Raw genomic sequence first — 24,227 nt, 5'->3', positions numbered from 1 at the left:
TTTCAAGGTTTCTTTACTGACTCCTTATTTGCTATCTGTTCCTAACTTTGCAGATAATCTGTAACTCTAAGAAGAGTTTCTTTCTTCATTTTTAATTGGTCTGCTGGGGATGTGAATGGGTAAGAACCAAATCGGTTGGGCACCCATTTTACTCCAGACTGTAGTACACATTTAAATTTAATGTATTCAGACAACTCTACCCATGTGTCCATGTGGTAGTCATGTGTCCAGAATTTCCAGGATAGTCGCTCTGTCAAATATTTTGCCTTTAGTATCTACAGATACATTCTAACTTATAATAAATGTTCTACATTTTAGCCAGGGAAATAGTATTACTTCATTAAAAAGCTCTTAAATCCCCCATCAATTTAAGCCTGAAAACACAAATTTTCCACTTCATTAGAACTGACTCGAACATGTTCCTTTTTATAGCTGAGTAGTATTCCATTGTATATTATGCACCACAGCTTACTTATCCATTTATCTGCTGATGGACATCTAGGTTGATACAGGGCAAAAACCATTACAATATTATAGTATCCTCTAATTAAAATAAATAATTAAAAAAAAAAACTGAGGGAAACACACACACACATAAAATTACCATACTATGATATTCTACTATAATCTCACTAATTCAAGATGTACAAGGAAAGTCTCTTCAAAGTAGTGTAATTTTAAGTTAGTAACCAAAAAAGAAATGTAAAGTTATTTTTATTTCATGTGAATTTGAATCTAAATGCTACCATGAGATTCTATAATTTAGTAGTAGTCCATGCGGAATTTTGGTGGTAGAGAGTTGATGCTGCTGCTACTGCCAAGTCGCTTCAGTCGTGTCCGACTCTGTGTGACCCCAGAGACAGCAGCCCACCAGGTTCCCCCGTCCCTGGGATTCTCCAAGTAAGAACACTGGAGTGGGTTGCTATTTCCTTCTCCAGTGCCATCTCCTTCTCTTCATGAAAGTGAAAAGTGAAAGTGAAGTCGTTCAGTTGTGTCCGACTCCCAGCGACTCCATGGACTGCAGCCTATTAGGCCCCTCCGTTCATGGGATTTGCCAGAGAATTGATAGAAAGTATTTATTCCCACTTCTTTGAGGAAGGGCTTCCCTAGAAGGGAGAGGTACCCACTGCAGTATTATGGCCTGGAGAATTCCATGGACTGTATAGTCCATGGGGTCACAAAGAGTCGGACACGACTGAGTAACTTTCACTTTCACTTTATTTGAGGAAACGGACAGAGATTAGGTCTTCATTTAGGTTTAATTAAATACCATTAACTTAATTACAGAGGTGGTATAATCAGAACTCAAACTTGGGTTCTAACTTCTGTTAGCTATTTTATAACATAAAACCTTACCAACTAGAATATGAGTCAGACAAGATAGCTCATTACCTCATCATTATATAAATCACAGAACAAAATGTGTAGACACTAACGTGAATGAAGTATTACTGATAGTACACAAAAATATGCTCCAAATCCATTTGGATATAATTCAAGTCCTCCAATAAAACACAAAGACAATTTACATTCTCCAGCAGTTCTAGATAAAGAAATATTGAAGAAGCCCATGGATGTTTCCTACTTCACCTTATTAATCACTTTAAACTCCCATTTCTGAGAGGCCTGTAATGGACATTATTTCTGTTTCAAATTAGAATTGATTTTGCTTTCATCTGCATTATATAATTTGTTCTACAAAGTTCAATGGTGGTGGTATGGGGAGAGGGTCTCAACAAAATCAAGAAAAGCTCAATTAAAACTCAAAAATATCTTAAAGGAGAAGTGTTTTTTTCTTTGTTAACACATACAAACAAAGAGACCAAGATGCCAAGTAAATATTAAGAGACTTTGGAGATGGGGTGAGGAAAAACCTAAGGCACAGTAACATAGGAACCATAGATTAACTTTCCTTAGACTTTCAATCATTCATGGAGTGATTTATTCTTTCATTCATTTCCTAATTTTAAAAACAAGTCAGGGACTTCCCTGGTGGTCCAGTGGCTAAGAATTTACCTTGCAATGCAGAAGACAGGGGTTTGATCCCTGGTTGGGAAACTAAGATTCCACATGCTCAGCCTCCCTGGTGGTACAGTGGATAAGAATCTGCCTGCCAATGCAGGAGATATGGGTTTGATCCCTGGTCCAGGAAGATTCCACATGTCACAGAGCAACTAAGGCTGTGCTCCACTGCTACTGAGCCCGCACGCTGAACTTACTGAAGCCTGTGTGTTCTAGGGCCTGCGAGCCACAAGTACTGAGCTCTCATGCTACAACTACCGAAGCCTGTGTGCCTAGACCCCATGCTCTGCAATAAGAGAAGCCACATCGAAGAGCCTGCGCTCTGCAACCAGACTGTAGCCCGCTGTCCGCAGCTAGAGTAAGCCCAGGCACCAGCAAAGCCCCTAGTGCAGCCATAGATAAACAAGTTAATTAAGTTTTTAAAAAACGATCCCACATGATCTGGAACAACTAATCATGTGTGCACCAACTACTGAGCCCCTGTCCTCTGGAGCCCGTGTACTGCAACTCCTGAGCCCGTGCAGGACGCAACAAAGATTCCCCGACGTGCAACTAAGACCTGATATGGCCAAATTAATTAATTAATTCAAAAAAGTAAATTAAAATATAAACAAGCCACTCCAGGGTTCAGCCTCTTCTCTTCCTAAAAAAAAACTTTAAGCTCCTAACAAAGTGCTTAGGGTGCGGACAATTTGAGAGTTTCTCAAAATAGCATCAAATCCCATATTTGTAATATGGAGAAGACTAGCGTTCTCTGCGGAGAAACAAGATAGGTTCAGGAATCCAGTTCATCTAATCAATAAGACTCTCAGATATTCTTCTCACAGCGATGACCATGATGAAGACAAAATACCACGCTACAGAGGATTCAGTTCATTCAATTAGTTTTAGTGAATGCCTCCGTGTTTTTAAAACTGGCATGAAGTAAGGCCTGAAACCACCACCCTCCTTGCATCCATTTCAGTGAGTCTTTCTGAGCCCTGCCTCAGACACCTGAGGCTTTGATTTTCCACTGTGCTTTGTTTACAAAAGCCCTTTCCTGGGATTGCTGGACCAAGATTTGTTCAATGACTTACTCAGTCACCGTGATTTCCCCCCAGAGGCTTACTACGTGCCCAGCACTGTAGAAGCTCAGTGTGTGATTGTGTGTGTTAGTTGCTCAATCTTGTCTGACTCTCTGTGACTCCATGGGCTGTAGCCCACCAGGCTCATCTGTGCATGGAATTCTCCAGGCAAGAACACTGAAGTGGGTGGCCCTTCCCTTCTCCAGGGGATCATCCCAACCCAGGGACTGAATCTGGGTCTCCCGCATCGCAGGCAGATTCTTTACCATCTGAACCACCTGGGAAGCCTTAAGACTTCCCTGAAAGCTTACACAGGAGACCTACTCTGTAAATCTCACTCTGTCTGGTTTCCTATTGGGGAACAATGGATCAGCACACCAGCTATCATCAGCATCAAGACAGTCTAGTCAAATGAACGCAGCCGGATATAAAATTTGACCTGCCATCTAAATAAATGAAATGCAATGACTGCTTCTATATCTTTATTTTACTTTCTACAGTATGGAAATCTTCCTGTGTATTGTTACTAAATACTTTACTTAAAAATGCTAGAAAATACAGTAGAAATCAATAAACAGGATCATAGGATTTTTTAAAAGGAGAGAAAAGCGGAGGTATTTGCCAGGGAAGACAGAAAATTATTTGCTAGAGAATCTTTCTCTAGCAATATATGTTGTATATAGTTGTCACACCAGCCACCTGTGAGCCCATGCCTCAGGCATGCAGAGCACCATGCCTCAGGCCAAAAACAAACAAAAATGAAGGGAAGAGCCTATTATAGCCAATCCAGTGAGAATAGCACAGGTGAGAAAAACCATATTAGGCTGAATTTGAAAAGTACTAGACAGGCAAGGGAGAAGGCAATGGCACCCCACTCCAGTACTCTTGCCTGGAAAATCCCACAGGCAGAGGAGCCTGGTAGGCTGCAGTCCATGAGGTCACAAAGAGTTGGACACGACTGAGTGACTTCACTTTCACTTTTCACTTTCATGCATTGGAGAAGGAAATGGCAGCCCAGTCCAGTGTTCTTGCCTGGAGAATCCCAGGGACGGGGGAGCCTGGTGGGCTGGCATCTATGGGGTCGCACAGAGTCGGACATGACTGAAGCGACTTAGCAGCAGCAGCAGCAGACAAAGAGGCATAAAATAACCAGAAGATTACTGCTGATTCTCACAACTGGCTGGTACAAGGTTAATATGCTGGTTAGAGGGTATTGCTGGGAGGCGATAAGCTGAATCAAACCTCCTTTCCATTTCAAACTTTGTACTTTGATGTATCATTCTCATATATATTATTATTACCTAGAGGTGCATAATATGAAAATATTTTTTAAGACCCTCAAAATTTTTAATTTCTGAAAGTCAACCAGAGCCAGGCAATCTGAATCATTCTGAATTTCTGGAATCTCGCTTCCATCCTAACTGCTGCCTCCAAACTACACACACCATAGCATTGTAACTATACTGACTTTGTAACTATTCTGCACTCAGTCATTCACGTGACAGGCACTGACTAAATGCCTACGAACCTCCACGTCAAAAGGGATAAATCAATACTTTTAGAGGAACACACATCTCCAACCTTTCATCCATAATTGTAGAGAGAGTCATAAGTAGGGACATGGTGAAGGTCATTCTCTAAGCGTTACTTAAGGAACACCTACTCTCACTTGAACGTAAGAATCTGGTCTCAAGGATTAAAATCAGTGCGTTCCCTGCTAGCCCAGCAGTCAGGAACCCACCTTCCAATGCAGGGGACACAGGTTTGGGCCCTGGTCGGCCAACTAAGATCCCACATGCCACACAGGGCAATTAAGCTGGCATTCCACAACTAGAGAAGCCCGTGTGCCACAAGTAGAGAGCCCATGTGCCACAACTGCTGAGCTTCTGCACACTACCACCAGAGAGAAGCTCACTCAACGAAGACCCATTGCAGTCAAAATTTAAAAAAAGAGGTAAAATCAAAGAGAAGTGCAAAGTGTTTGTCCAGGTGGATTCTGCTATTATGTCTGCAAGTCTTTTCCTCACCCATTTTTTTATAAGCCTGGAATGGACAAAAGGCAAGATTTTTGCCCAGGTGAGGAGAGGAGATAAAGAATGCATGGTGAGTCATGAACGTGCACAGAAAGAGAGACATCAAAAAATCTAACTCAAAAAGATGGCATTCAGGACTTCCCTAGCAGTCCAGTGGTTAGGACTCCATGCTTCCATTGCAGGGGATACATGTTCGATCCCTGGTCAGGGAACTAAGATCCCACATGCTGCAAGTAAAGATCCTGCATGTAGCAACTAAGACCAGTGGCAGCCAAAAAATTAAACATTAAAAAAAAATGGCATTCAGGTCAAACAGTGACTTTCCTCTGGCAGTTAGCTGTTACCTACTTTCTCTGCTGGGCTGAAGAACGCCGGGTGCAAATCACGGCCACCGCCACCACCACCAGCACTGTGATGATGCCCACGGTGACCACGATGATCACAAGCAGGTTGCTGTTCTTCTGAGGAGTGACGCTGCCGTGTGGGGGGTGCATCTTGCCAATGGGTGGTTCTGGAGAAAGACAGGCAAATGGAGATCAGTTTAAGGACATGTAGCAGCCTATGGCATATCACGCTTGGCTAAGGATTCAGAGTTCCTATTGTTCTGGGCATTCCTGAAGCTATGGGGGAAAAAAGCAATGAAAAAATGACAAGAAAGATCTAAATTATCCACCCACGATAAATGAAACCAAGTCCACACAGAAACTTACAGAGGAATATTCATAGCTACCTTAATCAAAATTACCACAAGTGGGAAGCCCCAGAGCCATCAACTAATGAATGGATGGAGAAATGTGATATATTCATACAATAGAATACTATCCAGTCATAAAAAAAAGGAAATATTAATACATGATACAAAATTCATGTACCTAGAAGTTGTCATGCTAAGTGAAAGTAGCCAGACACAAAAGGCCACATGCTGTGTGATTTTACCTATGTGAAGTTGTGGGTTTCCCTGGCGACTCAGTAGTAAAGTCTACCTGCCAATGCACGAGACTCAGGTTCATTCCCTGGGTTGGGAAGATCTTCTGGAGAAGGAAATGGCAACCCACTCTAGTATTCTTGTCTGGAAAATCCCCTGGACAGAGGAGCCTGGTGGGCTATAGTCCGTGGGGTTGCAAAAGAGTCGGATGCAACTCAGCAACTAAACAACAATTTACGTGAAATATCCAGAATAGGCAAGTGTATAGGGACAAAAAGCAGCTGAGTGTTTGCCAGTGGACGTGAGGAAAAGTGATTGGAGAAAGACTGCTTAATGGTACAGGGCTTTGCTTTGGAGTAATGAAGATGCTCTAGAAATAGATAGTGGTGATGGTGGTAGAACCTTGTGAAAATGCTAAAAACCACTGAGTTGTGTACTTTCAAAGGGTGAATTTATGGTATGTGAATTATATCTCAATGAAAAAATATAATTAAGCTTTCATACGGAATAGAAAGTGGGGAGGAAGGGAAGCATGCTGCTTTGGGTGATAAGAATTCCACCATGACACGAATAAGAACAGGCTGAGAAAACATTATTTATTTGATGCTGTGAAAGACAAACTGTTTGACACCCATCACTCACACTTTCCATTCCTTTAAAGCAGTTATCTATAAAGCACATTTAATTTTCAACCTGTCAAGGGTGCATGAATCCTACTTAAAAGCAGCCACAGGGTTAGAAAGAGTGCCATAAAGCTCCAATATAATTTTTTTTTCCTGTTTTGCAACTGTACCTCATGGCACACAATATTTAAGTGAAAATAGCAGAATGATAATTTGTTTATATAAACAAGCATGACTAATGAGCCTTTAAATGGCTTTTTTATGCCTATATCTGTAAAATGGAAATAATATTTACTGTATGTAGTTACTGTCACAATTAGAAAAAAATACATGCAAAACAATTATCTCAGTGCCCTATACAAAGTAATTGCTTATAATATCACTATACTGCTGAAATATTAAATAAAATTTTGCCTAACTTAATAATCTACCATACCATTCGGTATACTTTTGGTGTGGACTTTTAAACTCCAAATTTTCTAGAAAGCTTGTAGATAATATTCAATGTGAAATATATAGTAACTTGCTTTCACAAGTGAATATAATAACCCAGCACTTGTCTCAAAAGTGAAACACTATCTTTTGATAACTTATCTAGGAATCACTGGGGGTTTTTCTTGAAAAGATAGTCACCTAATTTTAAATAAATTATTATTGACTCAATATTATTGGAAAAAAATAAATGCTACCAATATAACTTGAATCTCAGGGGCAGGTAATTCATCAAGTCTTTACACAGTACTTTCTGTTAAAAAATTCTGATTATAAATGAAAGAAATAAGGTTTCCTTGAAGCAACTTTTTCCTTTATGACAAAGGAGTGAGGTGAGTAATGAAAGGTCAGAACTTTCTGTTAGTTTTACTTACAATTGAAAAAATCATGTTCAGTTGTACCTCAATATGCCCTTTCTGTTCTTAATAAATTAACTGATTGGTATAAATTAACCTTTTATATGACAACTTACAATGGAGGCATTTGGGGAGCTCATGGATTTTATTACTTTAATTTAAACTTAACAGTTCACCATTTCTGACAAACTTAGTTTGAGTCATACATGGCAGTAACACTGGGTGAATATTTTTTAAGATCATGTAAATAGGAATTGCTTGGACCAGAGAAGGAAAAAAAAAAAAATTCCTATGTGTTAAATGTTCTGTCTTCCATTCCTGAAACATGTACCCCATGTGCATCATAGTGATGTGAACAGAATGTCAGATTTCTTCTCACTTGGGGTCAAGGCATAGCTAATAGCAGAGAGATGCAAAAGCTCCATTTCTGAGATATGTTTCTGGAAGAGGAGAGAAGGAACAGCAGCCAGATTATGAAACCACTAAAATCTATTTATGGGACCACATATATACATATGATTTCATAATAATTTTTATGCCATAGTCTTATATATTATGCAGTCTGAGAATAATTCCCAAATTAGAATAGTGATTGCTCATCCCCACCTCCCAAAAAATAGAGGCATAATCGTTGCTTTCAATTCACTGTTATATATATATATATATATATATATACACACATACATATATATATATATATATATTACCTCTACAGTTGGTGCTTTAAAGAAGAATTCATGTAAAAAGATGTAACATGAAGATATAATACGAGGTCACTGACAGAAGATGGAGGTCATTAAAAACCTCATTATAGAAGTGACATTTAAGCTGAATTTTAAAGTATTGCTAGGAGTTAGTTCTTGTTCCCTTCTGAGGGAACTAACGGCAGACAGTGTGTGTGTCTGGAACATTGGGAACAAACAGGAAATGCCACACAATGAGGCGGGAAAGATAAACAAGACCTTGATCGTATGAGCCTTGTAGATCCAATTCAATCATCCTTGGTAAAGCTACAAATAAGAGTTTTCAGCAAAGTGACAGGCTTTGCTTGTTCTAAGAAGATATCTCTTCCACCTGCATGGAGAGGGCTTGGTGGTGGGAAAACAGAGACCAGCTAAGAGGATACTGTATTCGCCAGGTTAAGAGGAGATGATCCCTTAAACTGAGATGGTGGCAATTTCAGTCAAGCAGAGAGGACAGGTAAACCATAGAGCTGGTAAGGAAATGAACAAGGTGGATTGCACATGGAGGAGGACAGAAAGGGAGGTTCAGGCCTCAGCAACAGTCCTGATGTCTAGGGTGCGGGAGACGGCAAAAGTGCAGGCAGACTCAGTAGGGCAAGAAGAGAGGTTCAGTCTCGAACTGAGGTCTCACGATGAATCATAAAGAGGCAGCTGGAAGGTCTGTGTTAGAGATGTAACTGTGGGAGCTGGCCTATCGATGGAATCTGAAGCCTGGGAGTGGAGATCACTGAATCAAGGGTATACAGTGAGCAGAGATGCTCTCTCAAGACTAGTGCTCTAAGTGTTCAGGTAGAAGGCGGGGACCTGACCAAAGAGAAGTCAATATCAAATGAGTTTCCCAATGCTTATTGACAACGGAAAACTTTTTTCGCAGAGCTTCTCAAGGGACCCATGTACCTTGTAACTACTTCTGGAGGTTGCTAATCAAGATGAGTGGTTTTTAAACTGGGGAGATTTTACCCCGCAAGAGGAAATTTGGCAGTGTCTAGAGACAATGTGGGTTGTTCCAGCAGAGTGGAGGGGAAACACTACTGGTACCTGGAGGATAACGGCCAGGGATGCTGCTAAACATCCTACGGAGCACAGGAGGAGCCCGACGGCAAACAGGTTATTCAGTCCCAAATGGCGATAGTTCTGTGGTTGAGAAATCCTGATCAAGCTGAACACTGCCTATGTTCTCATGAAAACTGAGATCCGAAAATTTAAGTAACTTGATTCACACATTTCTAAACCATGACAGAGTCACTTCTAGTACCTGGAGTTTGGGATTAGTCTGAGGTCCTTAACATCAAACTCCAATACTTTGGCCACCTCATGCGAACAGTTGACTCATTGGAAAAGACCCTGATCCTGGGAGGGATTGGGGGCAGGAGGTGAAGGGGATGACAGAGGATGAGATGGCTGGATGGCATCACCAACTCGATGCACATGAGTTTGGGTAAACTCTGGGAGTTGGTGATGGACAGGGAGGCCTGGTGTGCTGTGATTCATGAGGTCGCAAAGAGTCAGATACAACTGAGTGACTGAACTGAACTGAGCTAAGATAGTAGGTCGGCAGAGCCTCTTGTAGACTAGAACTTGAGACCCCTGAGATGCTCCAATTATCTTTACATCAGGGAATTGAGTGTAAAATTTTATTTCTGGACCTTTCTTTTGGCATTAAGGTGTCTGTTGGGTGCCCTATAACACTTTAACAACCTCAGAATGACCATCTCATGCAAATATGGCAAGAGCTTCTCTATATACTCTATTTAGATTAGTTAAAATGCTATTGAGTTAAATAAACAAAGGTTTTCAAAACTGGAGGGCAAATGCTTTTTCTCCTAACCACAGCATTTATGTCATATTTTACAGAATACCAAATATGATTCTAAGTACTAAAAAATTAATCAATAACATTAGTTTTAAAATAATGCTTCACCAAAGTATCACATCTGTCAAATTAATTAAGTTTTCAAAGGTTGAAGTCAATATAACAACATTCTTATAGGGTTTGTAGATTTCTTTACCAATATTATTAATTTTGAAAACTATGGAAAAAGCTACCAACATAATTGGTGATTTATCTTCCCCCACAAGAAAACAATTGAATTGAAGTAATTTTCACTGTTGTTATCCTTCAGACAAATATAAACTACAAAATCACATTTTCAGAAGTTGAAGATTCTCCTGCTGTAAGAAGGTGAACCATAAAATTGAACATATCATAAAAGTAAAATACTATCATATCACTGCATATTAGCTTTGATTCTACCTGTCATCAGAAAATAATTTAGGAAGCCTCTTCAGTTTCCTCAATTTAATTAAGGGCTTCCAACTTCAAGAATAAACATGAACTATAGCTTTGTTTTTCTTTATTTGAATTCCGAGAGTGTTGTTTTTAAAAGAGTGACACATAAGGGAAAGTAAATGATTAGCAAGCTCTAAATTTATTTGCAACTGGCTTGAGTGTTCTGACAGTAAACCATTATTCTATTACAATCCTTTGAAGGATGAATCCAGCAAGTAAAAGGAGAGATAGGAAACCTCTATAATTCTGTCACTGCATAAGGAGATGTATGAAATTTTTATTGTATGTGAGGTTCAAAAACTCAAGATTCTAAAGTGTTCTTGTTGATGCAGCCTACTTTGCAAAGTTTGGGGGGGCGGTGTTAGAGTTTTATCAGTCAAGGTGTCATTTGTGTATATAATTTGAAAATATACCCTCTTCTTATGGTATAAGATGTTGGCAGCATTTTAATTAGGAAGGTAGAGTTTTCAAATGCCTTTGCTGACTTGCATATAAGAGCACAAGCTAAAGGCAAATTACATATTAATATTTACCATCATTTCCTGGATAGCAAAAAAAAGAATAGGAAATAGATTAAGCATGCCCTCTACCATCTATGTCTCTGAGGTTATCAAATCACCTTAATTAATCATGTAGCCTGTAATAGTTATTTCAGTGGCGTCTCTAGAAATGTTTCAGGTGCTTTGTTCATCCCATTCATTTAATAGGAAATGCCTAAAACATCATTACGTGATGCAGAAATCTGAGAAGGCATAATGCCAATAAGCTATCTAAAATGGCTCAACATCATTGGATGTCATTTATCTGTTTTATCTTCATGACTCTCTCCTGTGAGACAATGTATATCAGATCAAATTTAAATACAATTATATTTCTCACTAGGAATCTTAAATAGTAAAAACAAAAATACAATGACATGCATTTCTCTCAGTTACTGTCATTCTCTTCATCTGAAGTCTGGCTTCTATGAAAAGAAAAGTTCTTATCTGTTGACTTATCTGTTCATGTCAAATTTGGGCTAGGGTTTCTTTTTGATTAGGGAATTCATTCTCTTTTGAAGGGCAAATTCAAATAGTCAGTACCAAACTTTTAAACTTGGTACTGATCCAAAATTAGGTTTGCCAGATTTAATAATTAAAAATACAGGAGGTTCAGTTAAGTTTGAATTATTTCTAGTTGCCTATGGATATGTACATTGAGATGCCTGCATACATTGAGATGGTAATCCCTTGCAATATTTTTCTTTGCCTCAGCTCTTAGGCAATTAGAAATAATTCAAATTTTACTGTGCCTCCAGTATTTTTAGCTGTTCCATTGGGCATTTCTGTTCAAGATTAGTGTTCTTTAGGACACACCATTTAAGAAATATTTTGTTCTGTGTTCATGGCTTACATTTGCTTCATCTGTAACATACATAACCTTGTTCAGCAGTGATGGAAACTGTGAGGAAATAATTGTTCCTTCTCAATTGTCTGTACAGATTGCCTCTTAATTTCCTGGCACTCTGACTCTTCCAAAAGTCCTAGTAACTTCAGTTTATGAAACTGAATGGGTTTCAGCTTGCTGTACTTTTGACATCACCTCTCTTTAATAAAATTTCATTTTTGGAAATATTTCAAATACATAGGGTACTTTCAAATGGAGACAGTTAACAGCCCTGCATCATTTATAACATTCTCTATGTCTAGGCTTTTCTAACTGACTCTTTTGTGTACTTGTCAGCTCTCATTGCCATTGTCTCCTGGTGAAATAAACTCCAGGTTTATTAATAATTTCATGCTTCTATTATCCCCACTAAAACCCTAAGTTTGAGGATATTGGCACTTGCAGTCAACAGAAAATTTGCCTCAGACATGCTAGAATTAACCATTTTAATTAATATGACTAATCCGATAGAACCTAATTTATATACATACCATTCAGAGTGCTTCTATCAATCAAATTCGTATCAACTGGCCAATAACTTCCATCTCCATGGCGACCTGTTCATTGGGAAAATGTATCAGAATGTTAGTGGACCTATAACACGGAAACACAAGTGAAACAAAACAGACAACAACAGTATTTAAAAGTGTACAAACAGTGGAATAAGATGACTTTATCTACCTCAGAGACAGCCTGAAAAAAGTGATACCATTATACTTTGCAAGAAAATGCTATTTTCTATGTGTGAGAAAAATCTGTCATGAAAATACTCTTCTAAACAAGCTAAATTCAGTTCCTCACTGAAGAGCTGACCCGTCACTTCCTCTTTGTTTTCCCTCCAGTATCCTTGTTAACAGGCCACCAGCAGGTACAACATCAGTTGCTAGTCCAAGTGTTGGGGTCCTGAACATCTCCCAGCAGAAGGAAGGGGAGTGTTGGCTGCTAGAGAGACAGAGCCCACCCACTCCTTGCTTCAAGGGGTCTAGTCTACACTGTTGCCCACTGGACATGATTTTGTGGCAAATTAGCATTACTCCTTTACAAGGGGACAGCACGTTTTGCCTTTTAAGTGGGCCTTGAGTTGTCTTTGTGTTATATGACAAGTAGGTGCCTGAGAATGCACTATTGTATATGGAATAAAGAATAGGGGGGTGTCACAATCCACATGGTCTGACTATTTCTTACAAACACACTAAGAAACAAGGTTTCTTGAGCATCACATTGTTGGAAACACTGCCTTCTAACAGGTGTTCAACAATGATAAAAGTAGTCTACAAGAGAACTGAGCCAGTTTAACCAGAAGGAATTACACTATCATCCACATTTAATTAATAGTTTTTCACCACAGGTAATCTCCTTTTCCATTGGTATGTGTGTAGAACTGTAATAATTTGATTAGATTTTGAGTTCCAGAATATCTATTAGAAAAAAAAAACATTTGGGAGTTGAATCTCTACATAAACACAAGAGTGCAGATAATTCTTTATTCACTTTGGAGTGTGATTTCTGAAACTGGTTACCATCAGCGGGTGATGTTGAGGAAGCCAGCTAGGGAAGCCAGCTAGGACAACACTTGCTGTTTTTGTCAGATGTACAGGTTTTTTTTTTTTTTTTTTTGAAGACTTCCAAGTCCTTCTCCTGTGACATTCCTGTGCATACCAAACTTTCTGTAGTTAGCGCTTTTAACTACAGCTTTTCCAAGAGCTTATTTTATTTGCAAAAGAACTGTGAAGAAACAAGTCTTGTTACCAGACCATGCATTCATAATTAAAAAAAAAAAATTCTTTCAGTGTCAAGTCAGAGCTGAAATGAGGGTGTTAAGTTTCCAACAAGCATTGATAAATTAATCCAATCACATTATATTCTGTTTCCAGGATAAATCTGTATGTTTAAAATCTGCTGGTCAATGACTCTGGGTATATAAACAAGTGGGAATTAGGATGGAGGTTCCTGTGTGTAAGGCAGGGAGGAATGGTGGTGACTGGGCTTCCCTGGTAGCTTGGATGGTGAAGAACCCCCCTACAATGTAGAAGACACAGGTTCAATTCCTGGGTAAGGAAGATCCCCTGGAGAAGGGGATGGCTACCCACCCCAATATACTTGCCTGGGAAATCCCATGGACAGAGGAGCCTGATGGGCTACAGTCCATGGGGTCACAAAGAGTTGATCATGACTGAGTGACTTAAAAAAGAATGAAATAAGAAGCAATTGTGAAAACATTTTGGGGGGCAATGACTGAAACATCGATAAGCCTAACCCTTTCCCCAAGTACCTTGTTTCTATAACTCTGACACATCTGGGGTTTCAATAAGCTTTGCCCACAGGACACAGCCAGATCAAGGTTGGAAGAAATGAAGTGAGACAGAAGTTCTCTATGAATATTAAGATGCCTTTTCATACATCTGAAAGCAACTAGATTGCAAAGAAGTCAGCCAAAAGAGATGCTAACAGCGCCATCACTTAAGCCACTAACGCAATAAATGATTCCTGTTGGGAGTCATTCTGTATTGGCTGGAAATTAGGTACATAGCCTGTGGAGGATTTTTCCTATCCTCTAGCATCCTGACAAATGTCTTTTTAATGAAGTTTCTTACTCTCCCAGCTAGTTTGTGGGAAGATGCAGAAACAAGCCCTTGAGCACATCCATATATTACTTAAACATAAATCTCTATGGGTATAGCACCCTTTAGACTCAGTGAGGCTATTGATTACACAGTGAATTTCAATATGCTGAAGAATATCAGATGTCATACGGTTAGAGCTCTGTGTAAGATAAAGGACCTCAAAATACTTTTGAAGTAACAGATCACCTGAAAACTTGAGCATTCTACTCACATAATCTAGGATACTGACATCAGTTAATATTTTGTTGGTTATAACTAGATGGATATCATGAAATAAAATTAAGTAATTCTTAACAAATCCAACAGGAAATGCTTTAAAGAAACTTGATATCATCAACAAGCAAGATTAGATTCATGGTAATTTAAGACTTCTGGCACCTCTTCAGTAAAGAGACACAAAACTCATTTCCGGGATGTCGATGAGTCTGGGATCTCTTTATTTAAAGCTATGGGAATCAAATATCATTTTGTGTGCTTCTGTGTTTTTGTTCTCTAAAGTGTGTCTTTTAAATCTCAAGAAGCCTTTTTATGGGCAAATTGGATAAATGCGTGTGCATGTTCGGTCACTCAGTCACCTCAGACTCTGTAATACCACGGGCTGTAGTCTGTCAGGCTCCTCTGTCCACAGAACTCTCCAGGCAAGAATACTGGAGTGGGTTGCCATTTCCGCATCCTAGGGATCTTCCCAATCCAGGGATGGAGTCTACATCTGCTGCACTGGCAGGCAGATTATTCACCACAAATAACACGTTAAAAACAGAAGATTCTCCTGCCATCTGAAGGCAGGAATCACAAGTTGTCAGATGAAACACTGGACTATTACTGTTTCTCATGTCCAAAGGGCTTTTTGCTGTAGTTGAAACATTAGATGCGTTTAGTAAACTTGGTGAATTTCATAAGCACTGATTAAGGGAAAGAGCTACCTAATTAGACTCTGGAAGATGAAAAGTCACTTAAAGGCAAAGATATAAACTACTATTCAATCCCAGAGGTCTTAATTTTTTAATGGAGCATAAAACTGATAATAATTCAACTCAAAATATACTAAGTGCCTACTACAGGCAAGGCATAGTCCTAGATGCTCATGGGAGGGGAGCATAAAAAGATTTATTAGATATAGAACCTGCCAAGGCAGATAGCATTGGCTCATTGAATCCAAATCCTATACAGGACTATTTATGGTTAATATTAGCTAATATCAGATCATTTTTAACTTATTCTGACTTTAAAGATTTAAGAATAAGTTAATTCCTACTATAAAATAACTATTATTAAATTGATTTACTGTAAAATCACAATTAGGTTTCAGTGAAAATATTTTTCATTTACCTAGTATTTTTTTAAAAAGTACATGCAAATAAAAGATAATGTATTATTTTTAGCCTCGTACATGTCACCATTAATCTTAAATCGTCAACTCCTTTTTTTGCTTATGGTACTATATCTCTAACATTTTTCAAAATTAAAAATTACAAATAAGTAAATGAATATATGGATATTTAAACATGACATTTGTGGAAGTAATATATTTCAATGTATATAAATTTTTTAAAATTATTCAAATAAAGCTCCATATAGTTCAAAAAACTAGAGATAGGTAGTTTCTTTTTTCATTAAGGAATTAGTAATATGATTTTACAGGAACAGGAATGAAAATGTACCATATAAATATAGTATTATATTCTCAAGAATATAAAGAAGAACTCTGTGTTACTCTGTACTCAAATTTCCTAATAGAAATTAGGGTGAGGTACAGAATTAAGATGATAGAGTAACGAATCTCCTAACCAACCATGGAATTCATCCAGATAATCTCATCCAACAAACCGTTTCTTCCAGAAAGTCTTGATAACTGAAGCAAACCACCTTTCTCTGGTTTCAGAAAGAAGAAAAACAAAAGAGGAAATGATCCCATATTTGACTTGAGAAGAGGAAGACTGGGGCTTTTTCAAGTTATTTAAAAATAGTTTATATAGGCTTAACTTTATTGTATTTATGTACCTCTAAGGAAGGCCTAAACCAAAAAAGCTCCTCCACTTGGTTTACACTCTTTAAATAGTATAAATGCTAAAGTCCCTGAAAGAGTTATTTTCTATGCTTTATTTAGAGGATAGATCATCTTATTTTGGCAAGAGAAACATACCCCTTAGGCAAAAGTTAGTCTCCATGATTTTCCTACTAGCTACTCTCTGGATTGAGGGAAAAACGAGCAGAGGCAACATGAATTCCTTTGGGATGCGTGCTCATTATTGCATTTCTTGGTGTTTACCAAAGTGAGATTTATACCATATTCTCACTACTCAATAAGTGACTAAACTGAGAACACTTTGTAATGTGTTAATAACAAAGATATTTCAAGTTATTATTATTATACATGTTAATGTTTATGTTCTTATTCTTATATTATTACTTAAAATATTGCTTCTATATTTGTACTGACGTGTGTGTGTGTGTGTAAAATTAAACAGTATAATGCTTACATCAAACACGAAGTTTTATTACATATGGGCAGATGAAGAATATTCCCTATGCAAAATTGTTTAGCACCTCAGTTCAGTTCAGTCGCTCAGTCGTGTCCGACTCTTTGCGACCCCATGGACTGCAGCACACCAGGCCCTCCTGTCCATCACCAGCTCCTTGAATTTACTCAAACTCGTGTCCATAGAGTCTGTGATGCCATCCAATTATCTCATCCTCTGTCATCCCCTTCTCCTTGCTCTCCAAATCCTTCCCAGCACCAAGGTCTTTTCCAATGAGTCAGTTCTTCACATCAGGTAGCCAAAGTATTAGAGTTTCAGCTTCAGCCTCAGTCCTTCCAAGGAATATTCAGGACTGATTTCCTTTAGAATGAACTGGTTGGATCTCCTTGCACTCCAGGGGACTCTCAAGAGTCTTCTCCAACACCACAGTTCAAAAGTATCAATTCTTTGATGTTCAGCTTTCTTTATTTTTTATTTATTTATTTTTTTTTACTTTTTTTTTTTTAAATCAGCTATATTTTATTTTATTTTTTTTATTTTTTATTTTTTTTCTTTAATAGAAAATTATTTAATTAGTATACATGTGTTCCCCATCCTGAACCCTCCTCCCTCCTCCCTCCCCACACTCACATCCATACGGGACTACTGGAAAAACCATAGCTCTGAGTAGGCAGACTTTTGTTGACAAAGTAATGTATCTGCTTTTTAATATGCTGTCTATGTTGGTCATAGCTTTTCTTCCAAGGAGCAAGCATCTTTTAATTTCATGGCTGCAGTCACTATCTGCAGTGATTTTGGAGCCCCCAAATATAAAGTCTGTAGAAAAGATTAATTCAACTGGAATTTGAGTTCTAGAGTGGTTTTTCTGAGTGGATGTTTATAAGTTAAGAAAGGAGTGAATGGAAATTATTCTGCAGAGGACACAGAAAAAGCTGAATGTGGTAGTTCTAATCTATTTTTAATCCATTCTTCCTGACTGAATTTAATAGAAGGTCCTTCAGAATGGAACTCAATCAATCCCAAGACATGGGCCATAATTTAAATTAAATGGACAGACTGGTTGTCTAATATTCAATATATATCCTCCCAAGGATACAGAGCATTGAGATATCTTCTTGATCTTAGAAATGGTTTCCTTGAAGATAATTCTGGTGATAATGAAGGGAAGTGCATTGATTTTCTGTCTTGTATACCAGTGGGTAAAGATAATGCATTGATGCCTTGTGAATATAATTTTACTGCTCAGTACACATATCATATTGAGATATATTTAAAGCAGATGCTTTTCCAGAGGCTTAAAAATGTGGCTAAGAGTTGTTAACCCTGCTGACTTTGAAAAAAGGTATCAAAACTAGGAAGCAAAATCATAGCCTATGCCTAGGATATTTCAAACATATATTAATAGAAAAATGAATGAGCTCTTTCATCCTTTCCTCAGGTTCAACACATTGTTTTCAAGTTAACATGTAAGAAAGTTCACTGATTAAGAGAAAGTATAATATTACTACTTCATATACAAGGGCAACTAGCATGTACTGAGGCTGTATTGTTGTTATTCAGTTTCTAAGCCATGTTCTAATCTTTGTGACCTCATGAACTGCAGCACACCAGGCTCCTCTGTCCTCCACTATCACCCGGAGTTTGTTCAAATTCATCTCCATTGAGTTGGTGATGCTAACCATCTCATCCTCTGTCACCCCCTTCTCTTGCCTTCAACCTTTCCCAGCATCAAGGCCTTTTCAAATGAGTCAGTTCTTCACATCTGATGGCCAAAATACTGGAGCTTCAGCTTCAGCATCAGTTCTTCCAACGAGTATTCAGGACTGATTTCCTTTAGAATGGACTGATTGGATCTCCCTGCAGTCCAAGGGATTCTCAACAGTCTTATCCAACATCACAGTTAGAAAGCATCAATTCTTGGGGCTCAAACTTCTTCATGGTCCAACTTTCATATCTGTACATGACTACTGGAGAAACCATAGCTTTAACTATATGGACCTTTGTCAGCAAAGTGATGTCTCTGTTTTTAAATATGTTTCTAGGTTTGTCATAGTTTTCCTTCATGACTGCAGTCACTACTGCAGTGATTTTGGAGCTCAAAAAAATAAAATATGTCACTGTTTCTGCTTTTTCTCCTTCTGTTTGCCATGAAGTCATGGGACTGGATGTCATGATCTTAGTTTTTTGAATGCTGAGTTTCAAGCCAGCTTTTTCACTCTCCTCTTTCACCCTCATCAATAGTCTCTTAACTTTCTACCAGCAAAGTGCTGTCATCTGTATATCTAAGGCTGTTGATATTTCTCACAGCATCTTGATTCCAGCTTGTGATCCATCCATTCAAGCATTTTGAATGATGTAATAAGTTAAATAAGCAGAGTGACAATATACAGCCTTGATGTTCTCCTTTCACAATTTTGAAACAGTCTGTGTTGCATGTCCAGTTCTAACTGTTGCTTCTTGACCCACGTACAGGTTTCTCAGGAGACAAGTAAGATGGTTTGGTATCCCCATCTCTTTAAGAATTTTGCACAGTTTTCTGTAATCCACACAATCAAAAGCCTTAGCATAGTCAATGGATTCAAGTAGATGTTTTTCTCAAATTTCCTTGCTTTCTCCATGATCCAGTAAATGTTGGAAATTTGATCTCTGGTTCCTCTGTCTCTTTGAAACACAGCTAGTACACCTGGAAATTCTTGGTTCATGTACTGCTGAAGTCTGGCTTGAAGAATTTTGAACATAACCTTGCTATCATGTTATTGCAGATGGTGACTGCAGCCATGAAATTAAAAGACGCTTACTCCTTGGAAGAAAAGTTATGACCAAACTAGACAGCATATTAAAAAGCAGAGACATTACTTTGCCAACAAAGGTCCATCTAGTCAAGGCTATGGTTTTTCCAGTAGTCATGTATGGATGTGAGAGTTGGACTATAAAGAAAGCTGAGCACCAAAGAATTGATGCTTTTGAACTGTGGTGTTGGAGAAGACTCTTGACAGTCCCTTGGACTGCAAGGAGATCCAACCAGTCCATTCTAAAGGACATCAGTCCTGGGTGTTCACTGGAAGGACTGATGTTGAAGCTGAAACTCTAATACTTTGGCCACCTGATGTGAAGAGCTGACTCATTTGAAAAGGCCTTGATGCTGGGAAAGATTGAGGGCAGGAGGAGACAGGGACGACAGAGGATGAGATGGCTGGATGGCATCACTGACTCGATGGATGTGAGTCTCAGTGAACTCCGGGAGTTGGTGATGGACAGGGAGGCCTGGCGTGCTGCGATTCATGGGGTCGCAAAGAGTCGGACACAACTGAGCGACTGAACTGAACTGAACTTGCTATCATGTGAAATGAGCCCAACTGTATAGTAGTTTGAACATTCTTGGCAGTGCTTTTCTTTGGGATTGGTAAGAAAAACTGACCTTTTCCAGTCCTGTGGCCATTGGTGTGTTTTTCGAATTTTTTGGTGTATTGAGTTCAGCATTTTAACAGCATTTAAAACTTTATGATTTTAAAGAGCTCAGCTAAAATTCCATCACTTCCAGTAACTTTGCTCATAGCAATGCTTCCTAAGGCCCGACTGACCTCACACTCCAGGATATCTGGCTCTAGGTGAGTAACCATGGTTATCTGGATCATGAAGACCATTTTTGTATAGTTCTCTGTATTCTTGCCATATCTTCTTTGCTTCTTCTGCCTCTGTTAGGTCCTTACTGTTTCTGTCCTTTATCATGCTCATCCTTGCATGAAATAATCCCTTGATATCTCCAATTTTCTTGACTATATTTCTCGTTTTTCCCATTACATTGTTTTCCTCTATTTCTCTACCCTATTCATTTACGATCTTATCTCTCCTTGCTATTCTCTGGAACTCTGAAGTTGGGTATATCTTTCAGTTTCCCCCCTGCCTTTTGCTTCTCTTCTTTCCTCAGCTATTTATGAACCCCCCTCAGATAAACACTTTGCCTTCCTACATTTCTTTTCCTTTGGGATGGTTTTGGTCACCACCTCCTGTACAGTGTTACTCATAGCTCTTCAAGCACTCTGTCAACCAGATCTAATCCCTTGATTCTATTAATCACCTCTATTGTATAATCATAAGGGATTTGATTTAGGTCATACACGAATGGTCTAGTGTTTTCCCTACTTTCTTCAATTTAAGCCTGAATTTTGCAATAAGGAGCTGATGATCTGAGCCATAGTCAGCTCCAGGTCTTATTTTTGCTGACTGTATAAAGCTTCTCCATCTTTGGCTGTAAAGAACATAATCAGTCTGAGTTTGGTATTGATGATCTGGTGATGTCCACATGTAGAGTCACCTCATGTTGTTGGAAAAACTGTGCTTGCTATGACCAGTGTGTTCTCTTAACAAAACTCTGTTAGCCTTTGCCATGCTTCATTTTGGACTCCAAGGCCAAACTTCCTGTTATTCAAGGGGCCTCTTGACTTCCTATTTTTGTATTTTAATCCTGTATGATGAAAAGGACATTTTTTTTTTTTTCCTGTTAGTTCTAGAAGGTCTTGTAGGTCTGCATAGAATCAGTCAACTTCAGCTCTTCGGCATCATTGTTTGGGCACAGACTTAGATTACTGTGATTTGAATGGTTTGCCTTGGAAATGAACTGAGATCATTCTGTTATTTTTGAGATTTCACCCAAGTACTACATTTTGGACTTTTGCTAACTTGGAGGGCTCCTCTCTTTCTTCTAAGGGGTTCTTGCCCACAGTAGTAGATATAACGGGCATCCGAATTAAATTCACCCGTTCCCATCCACTTTAGTTCACTGACTTCTAAGATGTCAGTGTTCACTCTTGCATCTCCTGCTTGGCCACGCCCAATTATTTACCTCGATTCACGGACCCAACATTCCAGGTTCCTAGGCAATATTGTTCTTGATAGCATCAGACCTTCCTTTCATCACCAGACACATCCACATCTGAGCACCATTTCCACTTTGGCCCAGCTTCTTCATTATTTGTGGAGCTATTATAGCAACTGTCTTCTGCTCTTCCCCAGTAGCATATCGGCCACCTTCCAACCTGGGGGAGTGGGTGTGGTGGGCTCATCTTTTGGTGTCATATTTTTTGCCTTTTCATACTGTTCATGGGGTTCTCGTGGCAAGAATACTGGAGTAAGTTGCCATTCCCTCCTCTAGTGAAGCACGTTTTATCAGAACTCTTCACTATGATCTGTCCCTCTTGGGTAGCTCTACGCAGCATGGCTCATAGCTCCATTGAGTTATGCAAGCCCCTTTGCCAGGACAAGGCTGTGATCCATGAAGGGGATATTGAGGTTTTGTGCTCAAGGATCCTGTGGCAAGTCTATGAGCAATAATTGACAGGAACAGGAATGTATTTGGTGGCCTACTCTAGTCAGACGCAGTACAAGAGAACCAAATAAGCCATTGTCCATCTTTCCTTGACCATGAGAGGCATTTCTTTGGGGGTTCCGATTTCTGCCTTTATGCCATAAAATATAAATAGAGTAGACTCTGACAAGAAGTAAATTCATTTTCTGAACCCAGGTCTCCCACGTTGCAGGTGGATTCTTTACCAGCTGAGCCACAAAGGAAGTCCAAGCATACTGGAGTAATTAGCCTTTCCCTTCTCCAGCGGATCATCCTGACCCAGGAATCAAACTGGGGTCTCCTGCATTGTAGGTGGATTATTTATCAACTAAGCTATCAGGGAAGCTCTCTAAACATCCTTAGAAATCAGTATAAAATATAAGATTATAATTTCACATACACATGTCATGAAGAGAGTGAACATATAGTTATTATGAAGATTAGGATACTTTAAGGGTGAAAAAACCTGCTATTATCAATTTTGTCTGGACCCAAGTGTCAATCAGGACACTTCTGGACAAAACAGAAATTTATTTATTCTAGATATGAACAATTAAAACAAATAAACTCTTAATTCCTAGCTCTTGGTTGACACTGCAGTTTGATTCTAGGTCCTGATTCCCTGTAGCACAGGCATAACCTTTTGTGGAACATGGCAAATGATGTGTAAAGGAAGTTGTGCAAGTGATTTTCTTTTTTGAAAAAAGAAAAAGTTTGACAAAAGTTTACAAACATTTCACTTTTCATCTTTTGCAAATACAGATAAAAAGCAGCACTCGTCCAGACCAACATGTCCGGATTTCTAAGTATGTGGCAGATGTCAACCGAAGAAAAGAGAAGAAAAAGTTCTTGTATCTATGAAATACATATGCGTGTACAATGCTAGGAAAAATATTTTCCTTAGAAAAGACCCTGATGTTGGGAAAGATTGAAGGCAGGAGGAGAAGGGGACACCAGAGGATGAGACGATTGGATGGCATCACTGACATGGACATGAGTTTGAATAAACTCTGGGAGTTGGTGATGGACAGGGAAGCCTGGTGAGCTGCAGTTCATGGGGTCGCAGAGTCCGACACGATTGAGCGACTGAACTGAACTGCTAAGTATTATGAATTAAACACATATATATGTGCATATCTATTTCAGAAGAACATCGGTTACTGTTATGAACTCTACCACCACTCATTTTCAACACCTTACAAGGGAGAATGGGTTAAAAACTCAAAAGGCAAATATCAGGGGACCAACAGACCTGTTCAGATCAATGAGATCTTTTGTGCACAGGAAACAGTTAGTCTCATCAAAGGTCTCAGGAAAGAGAAGCCCATACATTCTGATACATATGACTTTAAGTACTAATTAGCCTGCGTCACTTCATCCGGTCAGAAAAGAAAACTTGTCAACTGCTCCTGATCACACATGCCATAAGCTCCCGCCTATGAAAAGTCAGGTAAGTTTATTAGCTAGTGCAAATATCATTCACATAAGTTTGGAATAAAACTTCTGTTAAAGTTTAATTGTTAACAGAATAAAAAACAATGATAATTTAATAATATTTAGTTCAGTTGCTCAGTTGTGTCTGACTCTTTGTGACCCCATGGACTGCAGCACGCCAGGCCTCCCTGTCCATCACCAACTGCCGGAAATTATTCAAACTCATGTCCATTGAGTTGGTGATGCCATCCAACCATCTCATTCCCTGTCATCCCCTTCTCCTCCCACCTTCCAAATCTTTCCCACTATCAGGGTCTTTTCAAGTGAGTCAGCTCTTCGCATCAGGTGGCCAAAGTATCGGAGTTTCAGCTT

General features: G+C 38.9%; 1 protein-coding gene across 2 annotated transcripts in view; it reads right to left on the bottom strand.

Moving 5' to 3' along the window:
• Positions 1-24,227, bottom strand: part of DCC (DCC netrin 1 receptor) — a 1,296,534-nt gene that overhangs the window by 99,259 nt on the left and 1,173,048 nt on the right. For both annotated transcript variants that reach the window (XM_059881088.1, XM_059881089.1), the window contains exons 22-23: positions 12,465-12,530; positions 5,468-5,630 (exon numbers count right to left, since the gene is read on the bottom strand). In XM_059881088.1, coding sequence (XP_059737071.1) covers positions 5,468-5,630; positions 12,465-12,530 — 229 coding nt within the window. The remainder of the gene's footprint in view (positions 1-5,467; positions 5,631-12,464; positions 12,531-24,227) is intronic.

Source organism: Bos taurus, chromosome 24, assembly GCF_002263795.3.
Source record: "Bos taurus isolate L1 Dominette 01449 registration number 42190680 breed Hereford chromosome 24, ARS-UCD2.0, whole genome shotgun sequence".
Lineage (NCBI taxonomy): Eukaryota > Metazoa > Chordata > Mammalia > Artiodactyla > Bovidae > Bos > Bos taurus.
This window is presented reverse-complemented; position numbering and strand designations above follow the sequence as displayed.